At 42.2% G+C, this 23,427-nt stretch overlaps 1 protein-coding gene across 4 annotated transcripts in view; it reads right to left on the bottom strand.

Moving 5' to 3' along the window:
• Positions 1-5,610: 5,610 nt before the first annotated feature.
• LOC126416233 (protein croquemort-like) overlaps positions 5,611-23,427 on the bottom strand; it is a 274,990-nt gene continuing 257,173 nt past the window's right edge. For all 4 annotated transcript variants that reach the window (XM_050083842.1, XM_050083843.1, XM_050083844.1 and 1 more), the window contains one exon: positions 5,611-9,035. In XM_050083842.1, coding sequence (XP_049939799.1) covers positions 8,891-9,035 — 145 coding nt within the window. In that variant the 3' untranslated portion in view covers positions 5,611-8,890. The remainder of the gene's footprint in view (positions 9,036-23,427) is intronic.

Raw genomic sequence — 23,427 nt, forward strand, 5'->3', positions numbered from 1 at the left:
CATGCATGTAGTACAGTGCGTCGTATTACATTATTACATCCATATCAGAGTAATCACAGTGAAACTTCTATACTTCAGATCTTGGACGCTTTTTACCAGATGCACAAAGGGATCACACCTGTGCAGATTATCCCTTTCTAAATTTTTGTAACAGATCGTACAGATACGCTAGCTTACTAGGCAGCGAGAATATAGCCTTGATTCTTAAACACATGATTTTATAATATTCATTGCTTCCTTATTCACTACCCTCTGTCCGTTCTTGCGATCTGAAAACATTGCGGAGGCATATGGTGCAATTCCAGCGGCCAATGGTTCATCAGTTACTGAAGTATACATTTTTCTTGAGAGAAGAAAAACAAAACAAAACTATGCAGATATAAATAACAGAAAAGTATAACCTGCTAACGAAGAAAGCTGGAGCGTTTAAATGGCGAAAAACGAAACACTACCCAAAGGCATTAGAATTCAGTACACAGTAAGGCAAAATTTATCCTATTGGCAATACTACCACTGCTCATAATATGCGCCGTTCCGATGTGAGCATATGGCCGGGCTACTTTTCCGCTCCCCGCCTCAAATTTCCCACGGTGCTGGCGAGGCAAGCGCGACGCGCGGCGCGAGAAACTGTGCCTCAACCACAACGCCGCGCGACCTGGCGCAGGCGCGAGTCGCGTCCCAGTCGCGTCGCGTCGCAATTTGCGCGGTCCCATTTGAGCCTGTGATGTTACAAAAACACGCGCTGCGCTGCGTCGCGCCACACGCGCTATACGCGTCTCAATTTGCGCCTAGCCTCAACGGAGATGTTTAGCAAACTCAAGTGGCAGTCTCTGCAAGAGAGGCGCTCTGCATCACGGTCTAGCTTGCTCGCCAGGTTTCGAGAGCGTGCGTTTCTGGATGAGGTATCGAATATATTGCTTCCCCCTACTTATACCTCCCGAGGAGATCACGAACGTAAAATTAGAGAGATTCGAGCACGCACGGAGGCTTTCAGACAGTCGTTCTTCCCGCGAACCATACGCGACTGGAACAGGAAAGGGAGGTAATGACAGTGGCACGAAAAGTGCCCTCCGCCACACACCGTTGGGTGGCTTGCGGAGTATAAATGTAGATGTAGATGTAGAAAACATACAGCTAGCATACTCGGGTCCAGTGAAGGCAGCCATCCGTAATGCAACTGTCTCTAGCGCTCCTTCCAATACGAAACAGGAAACATATAGGCATTTGTAACTCGAGGTTTGCAAATGAACAACACACACTGACGTCAGTTCTACTTAAATCCTACACAACAGTAACAACGTCTCAGGAGACCAGCCCATGCCAACGTCCAACTCTCAGTCCCTCTGCTCGTTCAAATTGAACGTTTCCTAGTAGACGAATTGTCCCGTTCGACCCTGACTGGCCCGCCGAAACGACCACCTCAAAGAGTTTTCAAACGAATGCGCACTGGTTACCCGAACTCTTACGGAAATCGTCATCTTAGTTGGCGCGAATAATGAGTAGATGGGTAAATATCTATTATAAAAATTACGTATGTAGATTGTGGACAGTTGGGAATGTGGGTCTCACGGGAAGCGTGCAAGGGTTAAGTCGCGCTATTCATCTGTGTCCTCGGTGGCTCAGATGGAGCCGGCACGGTAGCTCAGCGTGTTCGGTCAGATGGTTAGCTGCCTTCTGTAACTAAAAAACTGAGTGAACGGATCAACGGAGAACCTAAATGGGTGTCATCGGACGTCCGCCCCGAACAAATTCAACGAACAATATGGACCAAAATGATATAAAAGAAAAAGATGGATTGAGCTTCTGCCATGTAAGCAGAAGGTCCCGGTAGGGGCACACATTTTCAGCTGTCCCCATCGAGGTATATCAACAACACCCGTCGGCAGCTGAGGGTTTGAATTAATTGTCATTTACCTCTAAGAGTGTCCTCATAGTATTGTCCTGAGGGCCTCAAATGCAGTCCCGCTTTCGAAGATCGATTGCTAGATACAGAAAATATTTTGTTGTCTGCGACTGAGAAAACGTGGAAGTAAATCACTACTGAAAGTCGCCTGTGCCAAACAGTTACACAAATCGTATGGCATAAGTGGTTGACCCCATCTGGCTCCATAGAAATTGCTAAACGAGTGTCTCGGAAACCTGTAGCTGAAAATATGCTTCTTTCACAAAAGCAGGCTCAATGAAAATAAAGCAGTACCGTAGCTCTTACAAGCATGGACTTCCCTTTATCCTATGATTATCTTTTCTTTAATATGTTTGTTACTGTGTTATCCGCGAACTTCATAGACTTACTATTTTCAGTTTTTAAATTTCCATGTTTGTATTAGTGCATCATGTGGCAACTTCATGGCCTCAGCCCTTCACGCTATTTCATATTTAATCTTGACCTATTAGTTCAGGCTAGAAAACGAGAACTTCGCTTATTCAGCCATCACCGCATGCTTATGGCCCACTTCTTGTCCACTTAAGCCAGCTACCCGAGAGGGATTTATGATCTGCGTCCCCTCCACTCGTAGCTCATATATGTTTTCCAAGTGGCGCAGAGAACAAAAGTATCAGTTTTGAAAAGGGCCAGAGGATTCAGTGCGTAAGGGGCTGAATGTATTTTGGAGTGACTGTATGTCTTTATTGTTATTGGGAGTTGCGTTGCCCAATCAGTTCGTATAAAGTTTTGCTAACAATAACCCACAGTAAGTACACCACTTGCAGTTACAACACGCTACGCGATAACTCCAGTTTTGTATGCATCCCCAGTTGAAGCATTCATTCAATTATACTAACAAAGCAGATTTTTTTAAAAGAACGTTACCCTTTCATTTAAGTAATTTCAATTATTTTTTAAAGAACTTTACACTCAGAACGGTTATACAAAGTATAACCGAAAAAAATTTAACAAGTCATTTCGTTATAGTAGCAGTTAACTTTTCTTGAGTGTTCGAGTCATTTAATAGTACTGTGTGGTTTTTATCAAAAGGTGAAGTTAATGGGTCAAAATGGTTCAAATGACTCTGAGCACTATGGGACTTAACATCTTAGGTCATCTGTCACCTAGAACTTAGAACAACTTAAACCTAACTAACCTAAGGACATCACACACATCCATGCCCGAGGCAGGATTCGAACCTGCGACCGTAGCGGTCACGCGGTTCCAGACTGAAGCGCCTAGAACCGCACGGCCACACCGGCCGGCGAAGTTAATGGAAATACTAAAATGCTTGGCAATGTTTTTAAGATGAGTTAACTAGAATGTATATAATCACGAGGTAAATCTTTCTTGTAACTTGAAGCATGAAGCACAGACAGATTGATCAGTCATATGACTTCCTCAGATTCACTTCAACGGTACTCACATTCAGATGTTAACGACGACAATGCAGCCTCTTCGACTGCATCTGCTGCATCCAGCGAACGAAGGCTTTTTGCTTTTCATTGTTTGGAAACCCTTGAAGTATTTTAAAAAGCGATGCTAGAATGGTAACCAAGTTGAATACCTCGTTCTTGTGGGGTTTGACTGGTTGTAAGAGTGCAAAATGTTTACAGAATTTGGGGGACTGCAGTGTCAAATTGGAATGATTCACCACAGGTCCTCAAAACTATAGAGAGGTTTTGATGCACACCGCTCATTGTTTTAACGGATTACTTTAACCAATGCAGGGACCATACTATGGCTTAGGGTTGGTTCACAGCTTTAGTAGCGAGCACACCATCACGGCCGTTGCTGCGAGGTTTTCTATCAATTTATGAAGTCGAGTGTACACTCTAACACAAGCAGAACGACTGGAAATGTAAATTTCCCCGCAACTCTGCTCCTAAAAAAGTAAGCTTCCTTAAAGTACAAATATTGTACACAAACACAACATTGCGCCAACAGTGACAGTTGTACGCGTTTTCTTCACAAAGCTACTCGCGCAGTTCCGTCCAAAGCGAAGTACACATAGATCATGGCAACTGTTTGTCGAGTTAACGCTTAAATTCCGTTTCTCACATGTGCCTTCGTGCTAAAAAACAACGTGAGAAAGATCTGTCAGACTTAACACTGCTCTTCCGGTTCCGCATTCCCTTGTTTGTGGAAAAGCCACCTGTCCCTCGCTGCCGGCCGCTGTGGCCGAGCGGTTCTAGGCGCCGCAGTCCGGAACCACGCTGCTGCTACGGTCGGAGCTTTGAATCCTGCCTCGGGCATGGGTGTGTGTGATGTCCTTAGGTTAGTTAGGTATAAGTAGTTCCAAGTTCTAGGAGACTGATGACATCAGATGTTAAGTCCTATAGTGCTTAGAGCCATTTGAACCATTTTTGAACACTTTGTGCCACCATTCCTGAGTTGAAGGATCAAACGTTACGCCGAGTTATGGAAAGCTTCCAACGCCGCCTAGATGAATGTGTTGTGCAGAGGGGGCATCATTTGACAGGAGTCACATTCAAAAAGTAATCCACGCAATGGACAATGACTTACACATTAGTGAATGGCATACCATTAACTACTAATTGACATAAGGGGCAATAAATAAATTAGTTACTGCCTGATGGTGTGTTTTTAATGTCCTACTATGAACGCTGCCGCACCGTGTATTACTGTTTCTTATATTATTCTTTACTTACAAATTCATTTTATATTTTGAGATTCATAAAACTCTTTCGCTCTCTGGTGTCTAACCTGGTGCAGTCGTTTATGTAAGACGATATTTCGGCAACTCTCCTCGCAGTCATTTTCAGGTGTATCTGAATGTAGAATGGACGTCTTGGCTACACTGCGCCTCCTTTATAGTCTTATACCTTTCGCCACTTCCCAGTCGCATTCTGCGTCGGAGGGAGTGGTGGGGCGACCCGATCGCCGATTGCTGGGTATGATACCACCTGAAGATGACGGTGAGGTACGTCATCGAACTATGGTTTTACATGAACGACTACAGCCCCCTGGACGCACAAGCGCTATGCAAACGATTCGCTGGGAATGTTCAAAATAACATTATCAAAAGCTCTGTCTCAGACATCAAAAAAGGCTTGCTCTGTGTTTGCACCAGTCAGCAGACTAAATCCTACTGTCACTGAGGTGACAAAAGTCATGCGATATCTCCTAATACTGTGTCGGAATTCCTTTTACCGCCTAGTGGGGCAACTCGACATGACATGGAATCTCAAGTCGTTGGAGGAGGCGGAGGGGCCGAGTAATAAGTCTCTAAAAAAAACTTGATTCATCTGGCACGGGTGGTAGTATCTGGTGAGGGTCCTTGCCAGGCTAACGATGAAGACCTCAACGCCATTATGATGAGTGTGGAGAAACTGGCGGGAGAGGCCGTCCTTACTTTAGGGTAATAAAAACGCTACAAATTAAAATCCAGATGTATGTGTATTCGTATAGGGCGGCGTTTGTACCCAACCTGAGGGGGCGACTGAAATAACAGTCTGAGACTTACGATATCAGTTTTAAATGTGAATTGGCACACACCAGTTCCTGCAGCAAGAGAATCAAGTAGCTTGTGCATGGTGTTTACATTCACCCTTTTTTCTTTTTCTCACAGACTATTTCAAACTATGTCCTTCCAACAGTCTACATCTGAATAAACTGATGTGATATGGATGAGTAGAACGAATTTCTGGAAGATAAACGCAAACTTGTACAATTTCTAAACGTATCATTTATTAACATTTTACAAAATACACTCAAAATTCTTAAAAATACAACAAGTAATACATTTCTGTACCATTACAGGACGAATACTTCTCAGACGGGACATTAACAGTTAACAGACTTAACTACAAATTATTTGTACAAGAGTTGTTAATTTCGACGTACACAATTTGGGAACTAAACGAACAACGATGGTACGTGCAATCGATTTTGTTCTGTGATGTTTAACATTAATGGAATTTTCACCACGTTCAGAACATACGTTGACAGCTCTTTCTTAATGAATTATAGCCAAAACTCATTACCAGTTGAGCAGCGGAAATGTTACTGGAAAACAGTTTTCTGATGGAAGTGAATTTTGTTAACTTACGCATATCCACAGGAAGATAGCGTAGTGTAAACAAAGAACTATTATTTGAATGTACGCTTTGTTTACTAATAAAATGGAGACTTTAATAATTCTCAATTATTTGTGTATTGCCCGCCTCCATAGCTGAATGGTCATCGTGATAGAACGCCATGCGAGGAGCCCGGGCTCGATTCGCGGCAGGGTCGGAGATTGTCTCCGCCTGGGGAGTGGGTGTTGTGTTGTCTTCATTTGTCTTCGTCCTCATCGACACGCAACTCGCCGTAGTGGCGTCAACTATAAGGACTTACCAGGGGACATGTCTACACGACGGGACGTCCTAGCCACACGCACATTCCATTTATTTCTGTATTATTTAAGACAAACAATTTGACAACCGTTTTCTTTTCTCATAAGTTCATTTTCGGGTGGTATCCTATGTTATACTATAGTCAGTTTTTGGTAGTGCCATGTGTATTCATATTACATTAATCATCTCTCTGAATATGGCTGTTTTGCTATCATAACTTTAAGGGATATTTTGAAGTGGTGATATCTAGAGCAGAAAGTATTAATGAATTGAACTAGACCTAATAAATTACGAGAGCCTAAAAATGGAAATGGTTGGTACTGTATTATACCATTACCTGGCCTTAAGAATAAGGCCTCTTTTCAGTAGCGATCATCGACAAGCAGTGAATTTCAAGGTGAGTACAAATGGTTTCGACAAGAACTCTAATTCACCGACAGGAAGTTTTGGCCTTTCCTGCGCGTTAGAGGATATGGAGACGTAAAGGAAAGTAATACTAACAAAAGATAGCGTTTCGTCTCTGCACTAAGTATGGAAAAGTAGTTAGTGAAGCAGGTGCCACACCAATTAATGTGTTTGTTACTGACACAAAAGGCAATCAATTTGCCTCAGCAGTGCTAACAAGGCGAATGTTAATTAAAAGTTCTGATGTTTGCCACAGCTCTGCGAGTCCTGGCTTCTGTCCAGGAATTACAGAGTAACGTAACAGCTTGGCGATTTGCAGGCTGTATGGGTGGTGACAACGGTATGGGGGCTCTGGTTTCAGGGGTAACTGTTAGTATTGTTTCTTAGGAATAAGCTGGACCATTACAAGTAAATTTTCCTTGTGTACTATATATCCTTGTAGTCCTCTTATCCCAAGTAAAGTGGTGCCATTTGTGGTACGATGGAGAACATATTTGGTCCAGGTACGACATACAGGACATTTATCCGATTATGGCATGATCTAATGACAAGAATATTTCAGCCGTTTAAATTAATTTCGAGTAGAAATGACAGCGTAGATAAGGTTGTCAGTTACTGTGTTGTATTACTTGTGATTTAAAGGAAATACTGTATGACTGAGAAGTCCGTAATATCGGAATCGTCGAAAAGACGTGACGTATATGAAAACAGCAACTCGGTTATGAAATAAATGCGAATTTTATATTGCTGAATTTTGGATGGTTGCCGACCACTGAAGTAAATTTTGCTTTTGATAGTGGTAATTATAAAGGTGTTAATAAACAAAACTTGATACGGCCAGGATATACTTTTTTTTAAAGCAAAAATTGGAGTGTTGCATATGGGCATTTTAAGGTGTTCTGTTAGACTTGGAATTTGGACATATTCAGACTTTACTGAAAGAGTAAGTCTTCTTTTGAATAAAATATGAAATAATGTGGCATTTCTCTACAAACCTACATTTTCCAAGTAAGTATCAATGATTAGAATTCAGTTGTTCTTTTCGATCCTCTCGGGTATCTTTGCTGTAGAACACTAAAACGTCGCAAGTCTTTGGCACTACTTAGTTTAGCTGTTGTAAACAGCTTAAATAGTTGTCGCTAGTTATTGGCTTGAGTTCTCTACGATGTAGCATGTTATCACCAGTTTTGTTCGAAACTACAGAGAGACGCACTTCAGTACGTATCACTAGATCATGTATTATGTGAGAAAAAACAACAAACGTTTCACACAGAAAATCCAAATAAGGTCATCTTATCGTTGCACAGGACTACCTGAACCTGAACCACAATACTTCTACTGTTAACTGGAAACCTGACCCAACTATTCTGCTGGAAATGCAACAATCACCAGAATAACAATAACGAAACATTCAACAATAACACTTAAGAAATGCCATATTTTATGGTTAGGCACAAATATCAACCACGAGACCGTGGAAACGGGGGAAAGAGGTGTAATTGATAGACAGTGTGGAATAATTTTATTGGAGTGCTTGTCCAGCAAGCCCCTTAGCTGCAAGCACTAACAAACAGTTCTTTCACCAACGCATTTTCCCTCTATTTGCAATGTAATTTTCTACATCAAGAGTCACTGACAATTACTGTAATGTCACATCACATTTGCACTAAATCGAATCCTCAGTACTTTCTGTGTCGCGTGAAACACTTATTCTAACAAATCGTTGCGCACTGCACTTAAATGATATACCCTGCTATCCGATATACTTGTAATTTTATCAGTGAATTACTAGTAAATTAGGTATGTACACTGAATATCTGTTTACTTCTCGAAAAAAGATAACAACCTAACGTGAAGAAAATAAAAAACAACAACGACGAAACGCCCAGCACTAGCAGCTGTGACGTGGTAACTGCTCCTCAGTCTCTTTCTCTGAGTCACTGTCTGTTTTTAGCACCCTGGTTCCGTATCTCCTAGATTACAGTTGAGTCGCTCGGACCACTAACTGGTGTAGCCAGTTCGTCGTATGGCACTCTCAGCTGGGTAATAACTGCGGTAGCTCAGGAGCACCGGCTGTAGGCGGCTGCTGCACCGACGTGGTTCCCGAGTAACACCCAACAGAGTTTCAGGCGAATGTCCTCGCGTGCTGCTGGAGACGGAGGAAGTGAGCATCACTTGGGGACGCGCCGCGGGGCGGGTGCGGCTACGTCGACGACGAAGACGAGCTGGTGAGTCGGCTCCTGGCGGTCTGGACTTCCAGCTTCTCGCTGGAGGCCTTGTCCGTCGCATCCATCAGCGGCAGCGACACCTCCAGGGCTGCCCCGGACGCGGCAGCGCTCTTCGACAACCTGCCGACCAGAAAGAAAATGCCCAATTAAAATAATAAAAGAAAAACGTATAACTGGCAGCACAAAAACTGGCCGACGGAAATCGCAACCAGAGCTGAAGTCCTAGATATCGCTGTCTTGAATGAAATGCTACATCCACATTTTTTTATTCAGCTTGCGAACATCAATACGGATTAATATTACTTCAAGAATGACGAAACTGATCTTGTGACTACTCCGTCCAAGAAGGCGGAAACCTTTTCTGCTAATGGAATATGCCACTATTACGAGCATAGTTCAGTAAGTAATGCCACACATTTTTTAAAAACCATTAATATACGTAGAAAAACGGCCTCGTCGGTGCTTCAAATTTGATGTTTGTTCTGCGCGCAGGTGAAGTTGTGAACCGTTCCGTCTGATGCAGAGCAGCGTCTAGATGGCTTCTACATACGACTCACGTTACAAGCAGCGTGCTGCTATTAAATTCCTGTGTGCAGAAAAAGAAACCGTGGTGAGCGACCATCAACGTTTGTGTGCAGTGTATGGCGACGCTGCAGTTGATAGTACAGTTGAGTGATGGGTAAAGAAAGTTATAGCCTCAGGAAATGCAGAAACAGAGCTCCCTGACCAGCCACGCTCGGGACGTCCTGTCACAACCACTGCTCCAGACATGCTGAATCATGCGGATGCCATTATTCATGCCGACCAGCTCCCCACAACTCGACAGTTGTCTCTACAGTTGTCAGTCAGCATTGGAAGTCCGTCTCAAATCATCGAGACTTTCGCATATTCAAAGAAGTGCTCACGAAGGGTTTCACGAATGCACAAAGGCTACAAGATTCAAAGAGAGGCCATTTCGTCTGAATTATTGGAGCGTTTTGAGACCGACGGAGAGGCCTTTCTCTCACGGATCGTTACGGAGGACGAAAGCTGGGTGCACCAGTTTGCGACGGAAACAAAAAAGGCAGTCCATGGGGTGGCATCATCCACATTCACCACAAAAGTCACGGTGACAGTCGGCCGGGGCTGTGATGGCGTCATTCTCGTGCTTGAGCATTGTCCTACAAAAGGATGGTCAGGTCCTGCAGAAAGTGTCTTCACTTCTGTCTCTAAGCTGGTCGTAGGTTGTGGTCCAAAAATGAACAGCACAGTGACAGAAGTGATGACACGTTCTGTATCATCGCTAAGGCAGTGAGGCTGTGAACTCAACGCGAAGACGCGGAGAGAGAGTTGTGTTATCAATTGCTGTCGCTTCGCAGCGATCTCGCCGTTGTACGAGATTTATACAGTGCGCACGTGTTCACAACCCTAGCAACGGCTGGTGTCAGCCTGCCGTAGATGCAGCCGGTTTGTACTAGTCTGTGGAATTCTTTTTTGCCGAGGTGAATGAGATGCAGCTAGCGGGGAGTGCAGTGATACGACGAAGCTGCGAAATTGGATCGGCAGACAAATGACGCAGGCAACTATCACTGCCAAACTAATTTGTGATTCTGTTCCAGTGGTGGTGTTCTTGTTCGAATGTGGCCACTGAGAACTTTTGACACCCATAACCAGCGAACGATTTGATGTCCGTCGAGACCCCTCTCATCTGAATGTACGAATCTTCAGTCAGTAGTAACATTTTAAAATACTCTCTCTTATTATAGCCAGTTCATTGCAATCACTGCTTTATTGTATGGCAGCCACATAGCCTGACTACTTCTGTGCCACTGCACAGTGGTTGCCTTCCAGTTTAGTACAGCTGCGCCATTAAACGTTTCCGTAACGCTACGTGTGTACTCTGTCCTGAAACGACTCGTGGCGTTGCAGTCTCGCTGTGACCAAACTCGCCTGTTAGTCCCTCGTGTGCCGCCCGTACAGGCGACCTCCGCTGTAGGCACGGAAGTACGACTAATCCATCAGCAAACAGACGACGACTGGTGACAGGGCGCGATCCTCTTTTGGGCTACGAAATTTGGATCGCCACTGGATAAGCTAGAGTTACTCAATTCCGTGGACTGATCCGTTTGAACTTATCAATTATGGCGCGTTATTAATTTTCACACGAAACACAGAAATAATCTTAAATGAGAAACGTGGGTACATGCCACTAAATTTCCTTAGGAACATCGAACCTCATCAGTCAGTTCTCGCTGATAAAACACGATTTTCAGTATTATGTGACAAACGGCTGAGTGACTTTTTCTGTGTTTTTATTGGTATTTAGCTTTCCTTCGTGCACGTATCATTACGCTTTAGCACGATTTATTGTAGCTTTGATTTTATTATTTTATTTATTTATCCATCGACAGTAAAAAAGAGTTGTTAAATTAATTGCATATGACCGCAATCGATCGTTTGAATAAAGGAATGTGTGTGTATTACTTCATTCAAAACACATCTTCAGGAAACCTGTAGTGGCCGGGTTGTTCTTTGTAATTTTACTTTCATAATACGCAATAACTTTAAAAAATTTTGTTTCGTATCGTAGTGGTTGATCCGTCATATGTCGAGTCTCTGTCTTAAAGACGACTTGTTTAATACGTTCGAACTCCAATTTGCGCTTTATTGTTCACACACTGCACATGTTTAGGAACAACTCCGTTATCAACATTTGTTTTATCCAAAACAAGAATGCAAGTGAAAAACAGTTTACAGATAGTCCTAACTTGGAGATACACATGCTTCTGAACGTAAAGCTATGTAAACACAACAAAAAAATTGCGTTCTCTAGTACGTGAAGCGAGTCACCGACAAAAACAAGAATTCCTAATTCGTCCTCGGAATTTGACAGTTAAGATTCGTTCCTCTTGAGTAGAAAGACCTGTTTAGCACAGTACATTTTTCCCTTAGAAACAGAAGCAACAGTTTGGAATAATTTTTATACGATCTAATTTCCTTTATACTTGGGGGCTCTAAGTTTGGATATTCCGAGCATATGTCAAGCCGAATGGAGTCCAATTTAGAATCGTGCAATATCTACGCTGATTCCGAAAGCAGAGCATCGGTAGGTATTCAATGTATCGCTCCGATTCCGAGTCTAACCAGGTTGTTTTGTCTAATTTGGGGAGTGATAACTTGACGCCCCTCTGACTGGTTCTTTTTCATCTGTTTCATCTGGAAATAGGACGTCAACCGTGAATCTTAGAACGACCCCAACAGCAATGCAGTCGACCTTACTGATAACTTTTTTTCTTCCCATTTAGTGAATGGAGCAAACTGCTGTACGTGATTGCGACTGAATTGCAGCGCGCGATTTGCGAGGTGATATTGGCGGCCTATTATTTTATTACGTATTTATTTTCATTTTCGTATAAGGCAAAACTGTAGTCTTACGACAGCAAGATTTAGTGACAGGTATTGCAGAGAGGTCATGTTTTAGTCAACGCTTCTGAAAGCGCACCGATCGCTGTTACGTAATACTCGAGAAATAACGCCTATGGCAGGGCCGACAAGTGACCGAGGCCAATTATATAAGACGGATGTCTGCGCAGCTCTTGCTGACGCCCATACTGCTGCTCTGCGAAAAGGTGCTGGTCATTGCGACACCTGCGTTTGGAATTTTCATCAGACATTGCAACGGATATGACAAGACCGTATAGCACATTGCTACTACTTGCCACATATTCCAAAGAAACAATTTCCAGCGCTCTGGGGAGATTTGGAAGACTTCCTTACACTAATGATCTTGGTCGCATTTTTGTTTTTTTGTTTTGGCACCTTATTTGAGCAATTTCATTGCGTAGTTGCTAGCTGCCTAGAAAGCATAATTATTCCTAGAGAAAAATGTGATTAAAATGTGAAACATTATTCAAATGAAGATCGGTTTGTAAAGCGCAGTGCTTTAGTAGTTGTGGTCCTATCGACAGTGGTACAAGCTTGCCTCCCTGCCGCCTGCGTGAGAACTGACTCTGACGTCTACAGGTGGATCCTCTTAACATCCGAAGGGCAAGTACCATTTGGTATGTTTTATGGAAAAAACTGTTTCACAGATGAAAATTATATTAGGAGCCAGATCCGAAGAGCGTCTCAGGACTTTTAGTAGTTCCAGAATGAGATTTCCACTCTGCAGCGGAGTGTGCGCTGATATGAAACTGTGTGCCCGACCGAGACTCGAACTCGGGACCTTTGCCTTTGGCGGGCAAGTGCTCTACCATCTGAGCTACCGAAGCACGACTCACGCCCGCTTCGGTTTCATATCAGCGCACACTCCGCTGCAGAGTGGAAATCTCATTCTGGAAACATCCCCCAGGCTGTGGCTAAGCCGTGTCTCCGCAATATCCTTTCTTTCAGGAGGCCTAGTTCTGCAAGGTTCGCAGGAGAGCTTCTGTAAAGTTTGGAAGGTAGGAGACGAGGTACTGGCACAAGTAAGGCTGTGAGTACCGGGCGTGAGTCGTGCTTCGGTAGCTCAGATAGTAGAGCACTTGCCCGCAAAAGGCAAAGGTCCCGAGTTCGAGTCTCGGTCGGGCACATAGTTTTAATCTGCCAGGAAGTTTCACTTTTAGTAGTTGTCTGGTAACTGGCGCAAAGATTGGATCCAGATCCGACCCCTCTCCGTGTTCACCAGTCATTGTGGGGCTAGTAATACTACTTACCCTGGTCGTCCACGTAACCAATAGTATGTTGACAACTGTTTTATCGAAATCACACGGACTGACAAAGCGTGATACACTACTGACAGAACCACTGAGGGAGTGCGACGACGTAAATATTCGTACAGTGTTGCATAACAGCGTTAATGGATACCAGTTTGCAGCTATTTTCCATAAAGACCCGGAGGAACAACGGAAGTGTAACAAATGATCAAAAATTTAACAAAAGTTGCGATGATCACTCCACGTGCTGTGCTAATGGGGGATCCAAAATAAACTAATTTCTTTCTTAGGGAGGCAAAGGTGGTGGTGACGAGTTTCGCGTCTAGCTCTCTCTTTTACAGGCCTTTTGGAACATTTTTTGAATGATTTCTTGAAGCCTTCAGCTACCATTTTCTTTATTTCCTGTTCGGTAGTACTGAACCGTTGTTTAGGTCTATGTACTTGATTAAGCAAACTGTGTTTCACAATATTCTGCTGCTGCGGACGTGACAGAATGTGGGAACATCTCATTTCTTGTCAGTATCAGTATAAATGGAGGCAGTTGGAGCTGTGAGAAACCAAGCAACAGTGGAGCTATTGGATGCTTCAACATCACGACCTCTGGAAGCGGAGCAGATGAAAATCAAAGTAAACACAATATCCGTGTTTTCTTTTGTGGTGGACGCTGTACCCCAAACGCAAATTTGTTTTCTAAGATACCGCAGTTACCGTATGGAAGTGATGAACACATGCATGAGGCGGGCCGAAAATTAGGAACTAAACTCTAGCAAAGCCAAGATTCTCACCTCCGCAACAACAATGCACAATGCTCAATGTTCAATGCTCAATGCTCCTGGTTTCAAAACACCTGGCGCTCGGTAGTCCGCGCGGAAAGAAAAAGATAACTAGGCACAGCCAGTACTGCATTCACCAGATCTGCTCCCAGTTAGCAGGACCCGGTTCTACTTACTTCTAGCTTCCCTCTCTTGCACTAGTTTAGGAACTGAATATTCAAAAGTCTCAATCGCGCCAATACGATTATTTGAATGCCTCAAGAGGGAAAGTTACGAACGTGTGGTTTTGAGCTGTTCTGGACGGATATCAACAGACTCTATTAATTAAAAAGAAACACCATCATTTTCACCAGGCTGTTTGTTGGAGTGAGCACCAGGTACTTTCTAGTGCGTGATCCCTCTCCAGCACACAAATGTATGTAGACACGTGACCCTCCGAAGTATGTAACAAAATACTGCACGCCACGCACAGTTATGCATGTAATTTTGATTTTGTTCGATACGTATGAGAAGACCCTGTACTGGAGAATGGCCATACTCTAGAAAGTAATTTGTAATCATATGAATTAGCAGTTTGGTGTAAATGAAGTCTTCCCTCAATCCTAGTTTAATTAAGAACACCTTTCGGCATTTTGGACTTTACTGAGGAAGCAAGGCTAAATACACGACCTCGCCTCGCCTTAAGTCAAAGAGGTGTCACAACTGCAGGAAAATTATAGCAAGGGCACATTCCCCGTGCAATGACAACAGATCGCAATTGACGATAATTTTAATAAATGGAGAGGATTCTGATTTATCCTATCACTGCGTAAACACTAGACCAACTAAAGATAGTATTAAGATATTTACTGCCAATTCAACATTAAAGGAGTACTAGATCCACAGGTGCCTCGCACATGACTACAGGTTCAATCGTTTCGTGAGTTCAGGAACGTCCGTGATGCGTTCACCGTGCTCTGCAGCAAAACAGATGGCAGCCGAATTGAGAAAACAAAGGTCGGGAACCCATAGCACAGAACAAATATTGTTGAATAACCCGCGAAAAGTTAGTGCACTGACTGTATGCCAACACAAACAAATACAACTTGTGTAAACTGGCCACAAGACGCGAAGTATACACAACCCGTCTCTGGAGTAAGTCACAACAGGCAGACATTTGCAAGTATCTGTACGCAGCTATTTAAGGTCGAACGCTCACAAATACGTAGCCACGGAGGTAGTCAGTATATTTCCATAGATCTCTGCTTGCATGTACGGAAGAGAGATTTTCGCATAAAAATCCTATCTTGGTCAATCCTTCAGGATTTTTCCTAACATCGTTTCCTACACGTGTTACGCGATTACATTAGCCCAGATGATGTATACAGCTAAATTTAGAAACTGATTACGTGCTTCCTATGTGTCGTTACGAGTCCATGAAGAGAATAAAAGTTTAAACGAAAAATTTTGATAGTGTTATCTGTACCACAGCCTCATAGGTCATAGTAGTAGTGTTTCCGCTGTTCGTCGTTATGAAACAAAGGTCACTGCATCTACCGCTGGTATTTTCAATGATAACATGGCGCGACCAGCTTAAGCACGTAGTTAAAGGACAGATATCGCTGAACAATCTTCATATATGTTCACTTCCTACATTTTCGCTTGATTTCGTTTCGCATCTTTAAGTGAGGAACATTATTAGAAATATCATTCCCGCTAGATCTACATGGATACTCTGCACATCACACCTAAGTGCCTGGCAGAGGGTTTATCGAACCATCTTCCCAATTGATCTCTAACTCAAACAGCGTGCGGAAAGAATGAACACTTTTATCTTACCGACCGAGCTCTGATTCCCTTTTTTTACTATGATGATCGTTTCTCCCTATGGAGGTCGGCGTTAACAAAATATTTTTCACATTCGGTGGAGAAATTTGGTGACTGAAATTACGTAAGAAGGTTCCTGCGTAACGAAAAACGCCTTTGTTTAAATGGTTTCCATCCCAAACTCTGTATCATGTCCGTGACACTCACTTCCGTATTTCGCGACAATACAAACGTGACGCTCTACTTTGTGCTTTCTCGATGTACTCTTAATTGTCTGGTAAGAATCCCAGACTGCGCAGCAGTATTGTAAAAAAGGGCCGACAAGCGTAGTGTAGGCAGTCTGTTCTGTGTTCTGCCAATAAAAAGCAATCTTTGGTTTGCCTTCCCCACAACATTTTTCTGTGTGTACTTTCCAGTTTAAATTGCTCAGAATTTTAATCCCTAGGTATTTAGTTGCATTTACGGCCTTTAGACTAGACTGATATATCGTGTAACCGAAGTTTAACGGATTCCCTTTAGCATTCGTGTGGATGACGCCACACGCCATTAGCCACTTTTCGCACCATTCAGATATCTTTTCTAAATCGTTTTTCAGTTTGTTTTGATGTTCTGGTGAGTTTGCTAGATGATAAACGACAGCATCATCTGCAAACAACCCAAGGCGGCTGCTCAGATTGTCTCCTAAATCGTTTACATGGGCGAGGAACAGCAGAGGATGTCCTAAGTCAACTTTATAAATCTTGAGGCATAACCGTAAGGTTTTGTCACCTCTATTAACAAACTGTAGCAGATTCACTTTAAGTCCGTTGTATGGGCCTCGTCGTGTGACTAGAGACTGGCAGCAAGATTTATAAAGTTGACTTAGGACATGGCCTGTTTTAGGCAAACATTTAAATAATATTTTATGTTCTGAAGAAGACGTTATTACTAACGTTGAAACCTGGGTAAACGGTAAAGTTAACCTGCAACTGTAGGCTGTATATTCTTATATAAACAATATCAGTTGCTGTCGCTGCGTAAAAATGTTAAAAATTAAGGAACAGCAGAGGGCCTATAACCCTATCTTGGCGAACGCCAGAAATTACGTCTGTTTCACTCGATGACTTTCCGTCAATTACTACGTACTGCGACTTCTCTGACAGGAAATCACGAATTCAGTCACATAAATCAGATGATATTCCATGACAACGCAGTTTCGCTGTAAGCCGCTTGTGTGGTACTGTGTCAAAATCCTTTTGGAAATCGTAGACTCTCGAGTTTAATTGAACCCTGATATTGATGAAGAAAGGTTGCACGTCTATTGACTTAATGAGACCACGAAATCATTAAATTAGAGCAACAAGTCTAGGCATCCAGACATTATTGTGTGTGTGTGTGTGTGTGTGTGTGTGTGTGTGTGTGTGTGTGTGTGTGTGTGTGTGAAGGGGGGAGGGGAGGGTGGCGGTTTCATCATCTGTGAGTCATCTGACTTATCACCGAGAATGCAGAACAAGACGTCCTCAACTAGTGAGACACACTTATAGATGGTAACACAGCAGACACTCCAGAGTGTTTAACACCCCAATTTTAATGGTATGTTGTCATATAAGTACATATAACTTTACCCGCATATTTATTGTCTGTAGGTTATTGTGTGTGTGTAAAATTATTAGATGGTAAGTAATACTCTATGTATTATTATATAATAAACCCTTTAGTGTACTATTCTGTACAATATGTACATGGTAAATTTAGGATTTTTGTAATGGATTTAGGGCAATAATAAATCAATAGAAGTATGAAATACGGAGTATATTTACATAAAAAACACCAAATTCAAAGTATAAACAATAGTGTGGCTCATCCTGGACAATAATCATCCTACATTTTCAGTTCTTGTACCCTTAGCAGACTTTGACACGATGTTCGTCACACGTATACCTTTTGCAGGAAATCCATGTTCAAAAATATTCAAAAGTGTGTGAAATCTTATGGGACTTAACTGCTAAGGTCATCAGTCCCTAAGCTTACACACTAAACCTAAATTATCCTAAGGACAAATGCTCGCACGCACACGCACGAGGGAGGACTCTAATATCCGCCGGAACCAGCCGCACAGTCCACGGCTGCAGCGCCCAAGACCGCTCGGCTAATCCCGCGCGGCAAATAGATGCAGTCTTTGTTTTTCTGCGTTTATTTCTGGGGCAGAAGTTACATCGACTCTGAAGAGCTGGTCCATCATCTTGTGGGCGAATCACTGCTTCATTGTTTTACACCCAGTATTCACAAATTGAGTTGAGGATACTTCGCATGAGTGTAAAAACTTCCAATTTTGCTTGGATATATGGTTTTATCATTGACAGTGTTAATCCCATTAAGAACTTACATCTCTTCATCTTTGTGTTTTGTGGCTGCAAATTGTAAAGGACCAAGGCATTTATACCACATTGGTCCATCACTCCATACCACTTTCTGTGTATGAATGACATAATTGATCAAATGAATCCGTCCCTCTTTTTGATGAATGATAAAATAACTTCTGGTTTTTGCGTGGTTTCATCAATCTCTTTGCTGAGATGCGTAGAAGACAACAAAACATTTTTGTTAGGTTTTGGGTAATATGAAACAAGCATCTTGTCATTATCAAAAGCAAATTAAGACGTTCCCTCTGGTTTTCTGTTTTATTTGACCTCAAGGTTCTCACCGTAGTTAATTTATGATCTTGAAGCATATAGTGGAATAAAGGCGCAGAACTGAACCAATTATGAACTGTTATATTACGATTAGTTCAGTGGTCTGGCTCAGACACAGTTGTTATGTTCTCTGACGGTATATAGAAGGATTTACAATTTTCTACAAATTTTTCCCAAATACCACGTATTGCTGCAAATCTGTCTGTCGATTGCCTTTCTTGTCTTGTGGCTTTGTCATCAAATCGTAGGCGTGATGCTATAAATTTGAAACGGTTGAAAGACGTAGTTGAGCAGTAAATATATGATCCAAAAGCAACAGACCACAGTTCTTCTAAATTTGGCATGACAAACTTGTTGTATCCCGGACAAATAAAGTAAAACTAAAAATGCCAAAAGTTCTTCTTGGGTTACAATCCCGTAATAGCTTTGTTTTGTATTAATTTCTTGGATTTTTCATTCTATTTCTTTATTTGTTCTTTGTACAATTTCGTCTAAGATTGCATTATCTATTAGTAAATTCCAAGATAAGAAAGGACTACTTACATCCTTAGCTAGTCCTTTCACTCCAGTCAAGTGTGTGACCAAATTTCTCGCTAGTGTTCGGCCTCGTCGCTCAGGTTCCTGAACACTCCATCTCCGTCCATTTCTTCCAACGTGAGCAGCTTCATTTCTAACTCTTGCAAGTGGCACTGAAGCATTCGCAAGTCCATGCACTAAGTTTCTGTTACTTTCATTTTGTGATGGTTCTGGGTCAGTTTCTTCATTGGCGATTTCTTCGTCAGAAAAGTCACTTCTTCAAACACAGTCTGGATCTTCTTCTGTATCATTACCACCACAAAAAATATCCTCAACACTTTGATTATCGCTGTCCTCGTCCATGAGCAAGTCTCTGATACTATTACTTCCTGAAGCCATATTTTCACGAAAACTACACTAAACACACTATAAGGATGGTGTTATGTAACAGACACACGGGGGTGTTTAAAACCCCACTACGAGTATGTAAAGGACAGACTGGTGTGTACGACACCCCAGGCGAAAAACAATAAAAGCTGGTGACTCAGAGAAAGCGGGATAAACAATGACAGTGGCTGTAGGCAATGGTACCAACTGAAATTAAGGTTTTACCAAACTATAGAGAAAATTAAATTTGTTGGGGTGTTTAACACCCCAGTGTCTCTTTATGGTTAACATCCTAGAAGTTGAGGTGGACAGCGATGTGATGACAATATGGTAAAAAACTGTCAACAATGGTGCGGAATAGAATGAATAAATCTCCGTACAATCTTCTACAAGATTTAGATGGGAAAATATAAATTTTTTCAATGTTTACATATTTCAAAACCTTGGTCATATCCTGTCGTCAGCAGTACTCAAAATTCCAAGAGAGAGAAGCAAGAGGAAAAAGTTAAATGGTGGCCTGCATTTTCTGTTCCAGCAATGAAGTATGCTATGCATGAACAACGTAGTTCGTTATTGGCTACAGCCCCGAGGGGAAACTATTTACTGCCTGTAATTACTCGGCCGGTAGTGGCAGGTTCCGTTAGCACGCTGCACTTTGCCAAGGTCACTGCGCAGTGGAGCAAACACGCATGCGCCGCCTGTTGCTGCTGATATATGGGTTTACGTACCAGAGGCGGGTGCCGTTCTTGTTGGATGCACGCTTGCGGACATCCCTCCTCGCTACGCCCTACTAGTTCCATAAAGAAGCTTCTAGCAGCAGCTGGCCGCCGCAACTCAAATCGAGACATTAAGCGTGAGAAAGCTGTTCCTGGCTGTTCTCACTTTTGTTGGCAATTTAACCTCTCGGGCTTACTCCACATTCGTTCCATCCTCTCCTCCGTGTCAGGACACCACAGTCCTGCTCTCAAGTCATTAGTTAGCTATTTTGTTGATCGACAGGCAATAATTACCAACTGACGCCGCGTATCGGTTGGCCCATAGTCAAAAATATGGTGACGCACTGACAATTCCTGCTATTTAAAGCACTGGTTTTGCATTAATAGTGACATATACTATTTCCTATAATCAGAAGTTACGGCTCAAACCGGAGTCCACCTTTGTGGTAATCTAAGGCTGAGTGACAAGTAGTACGATTTATTTCCCCTTATTCTACTGCTCAAGAGCTTTGCACCACCTGAATGTGTGTGAGCTAAGATTCAAGAGAAATCAGCAATGAAAAATATGCCTTACGAAAGTACAAAATGATTTCACTATCAAATAAGAACAACATAACAAAAAATACCAGATTTCAAGCGCGCAGCCTTCAAATTACCCTCGATAGCGCAGAGTACCGTCCGGCTTGCGTTGCGTATTAAGTAAGATACGGCATACTGACCCACCGCGTACCGAATCCGTAGGACTGCCTGCATGGCTCCCTCCACATTCTCCTACCATGATCATCAGGCGTCGGGAAAGTCCTTTACTCCTCGTAAATAGGACTAGACACCTTTGACCGAAATCCATTCGAAGTGTGTTCTTGCACACCTTCTCCGCGCAGCAACAGTGCTGTTTAATTTTCTTTTGGTGTGGCTCGTAATGGACAGAAGGAAAGAATGCTGACGACTTGTTATATGATCATTTTGGCTTTCGGAAATGGACAGGCACCAGAGGCAGTTCTAACGTTGCGCTCTAGAAGGGAAGCAAGAGCTAAGAGAAAGACAGACACCGTCATAGGACTTTTCGACCCAGGAAAAGGGTTGGAAATTGTAAAAAGGTCCGAGTTCGAAACTATTAGGAAAAATAGGAGAAAAGCAGAGTGAAAGACAGGTAATATACAATATGTACAAGCATTAAGAAGGAACAATAGGAAGAATGGTAGAATATGAACGAAATGGATTAAAATGAGTGTAAAGTAAGGATGAAGCATTTCTACCACATCGTTCAACCTGAACATCGAAGAAACAATGACAGAAATGATAGATATCATCAGGGGTAGGACAATTCAGCGTGAAAAGATGTCAATGACTATATTCACTGGTGAGATTCCCATCCTCAGTGGAAGCGACAGAGAATTGCAGGACTTATTGAACAAAATGAACTATCTACTGAGCACTGAGTATACACATAGAGGAAACCGAATAAACACGGAAGCGATGACGAGCAGCAGAAATAATATCGGCATATATTATAAAAATGAATGCACTTTAGTACTTACGTATGTATGTATGTATGTGTGTATGTATCACAACTCCTCCTAACCCGCTACACCTATTTCAACCAAACGTAGCACACAAATCACTTACTGTCTGGAAAGAATCGTTTTAGCGGTAAGATCCATTTACCCATAAAAGGCGAAGGGGGGGGGGAGTGGAACGCCACATATATTTATTAAAAATACAAACACAGTATTTGCATTCAGATGAATAATTCGTCATGTGACGCTAGAAGTTTTAAAGTGCGATGTGTTCTGTGCAACAAACATTAACATTTTGAAGAGAAAGAAATTTCTGTGGAACTAAAGACAATGATATCGAATCTTCTTTATTGTATCTGTGTTGGTCAATGAAAAAGACCAAAGAGATTGTATCGTGTTAATGACTCTTGTCTTCGATTCTTGTATTCATGACAGGCGCCATTGTACGCTGGATGTAATTGAGTGTAAGTTCTGTAAAACTATACACGATATAAATTATACTTCCATGTAATAACATTTACTTTTTGTACAGCTCGCATCTCTTATTAGTGAATCAATTTTTTGTGTAAATTTGTTGTTTTAGCGTGTGCTCCGGAGAGGGACCACCATTTCTTTTGCAGTATAGGTAGGCCAATACGCCGGCAAAAAAATTATTCTTATTAAATCATTTATCCCCCCCCCCCCCCCGAAAGACCTGTACCAGGCACAAGATCTACCCGACGGGAGGCCCTAGTCACACGACATTATTATTATTTCTTTACTTTCTCAGACGTTAAGTCTGGTTAAAAATGGGACGTGACGCGGACCTTGATCAAGCGTCACTTCCTTTTAACTGTACGGTATATGTTATATTGCATTTAGGAACTTTCGGGTAATTGAACATGTATCAATAATTACGGATTTCTGTAATTGTATATATAAGTTTGGATGTAGCTGTATTGTATTGATGTAATGGTGGATATTGTGTGGTATGACTCCTGTAGTTGATAGTATGATTGGTATGATGTCAACTTTATTCTGATGCCACATGTCCTTGACTTCCTCAGCCAGTTGGATGTATTTTTCAATTTTTTCTCCTGTTTTCTTTTGTATATTTGTTGTATTGGGTATGGATATTTCGATTAGTTGTGTTAATTTCTTCTTTTTATTGGTGAGTATGATGTCAGGTTTGTTATGTGGTGTTGTTTTATCTGTTACAATGGTTCTGTTCCAGTATAATTTGTATCCATCATTCTCCAGTACATTTTGTGGTGCATACTTGTATGCGGGAACATGTTGTTTTATTAGTTCATGTTGTATGGCAAGTTGTTGATGTATTATTTTTGCTACATTGTCATGTCTTCTGGGGTATTCTGTATTTGCTAGTATTGTACATCCGCTTGTTATGTGATCTACTGTTTCTATTTGTTGTTTGCAAAGTCTGCATTTATCTGTTGTGGTATTGGGATCTTT

This window comes from Schistocerca serialis, chromosome 8 (assembly GCF_023864345.2).
Source record: "Schistocerca serialis cubense isolate TAMUIC-IGC-003099 chromosome 8, iqSchSeri2.2, whole genome shotgun sequence".
Taxonomy (NCBI): domain Eukaryota; kingdom Metazoa; phylum Arthropoda; class Insecta; order Orthoptera; family Acrididae; genus Schistocerca; species Schistocerca serialis.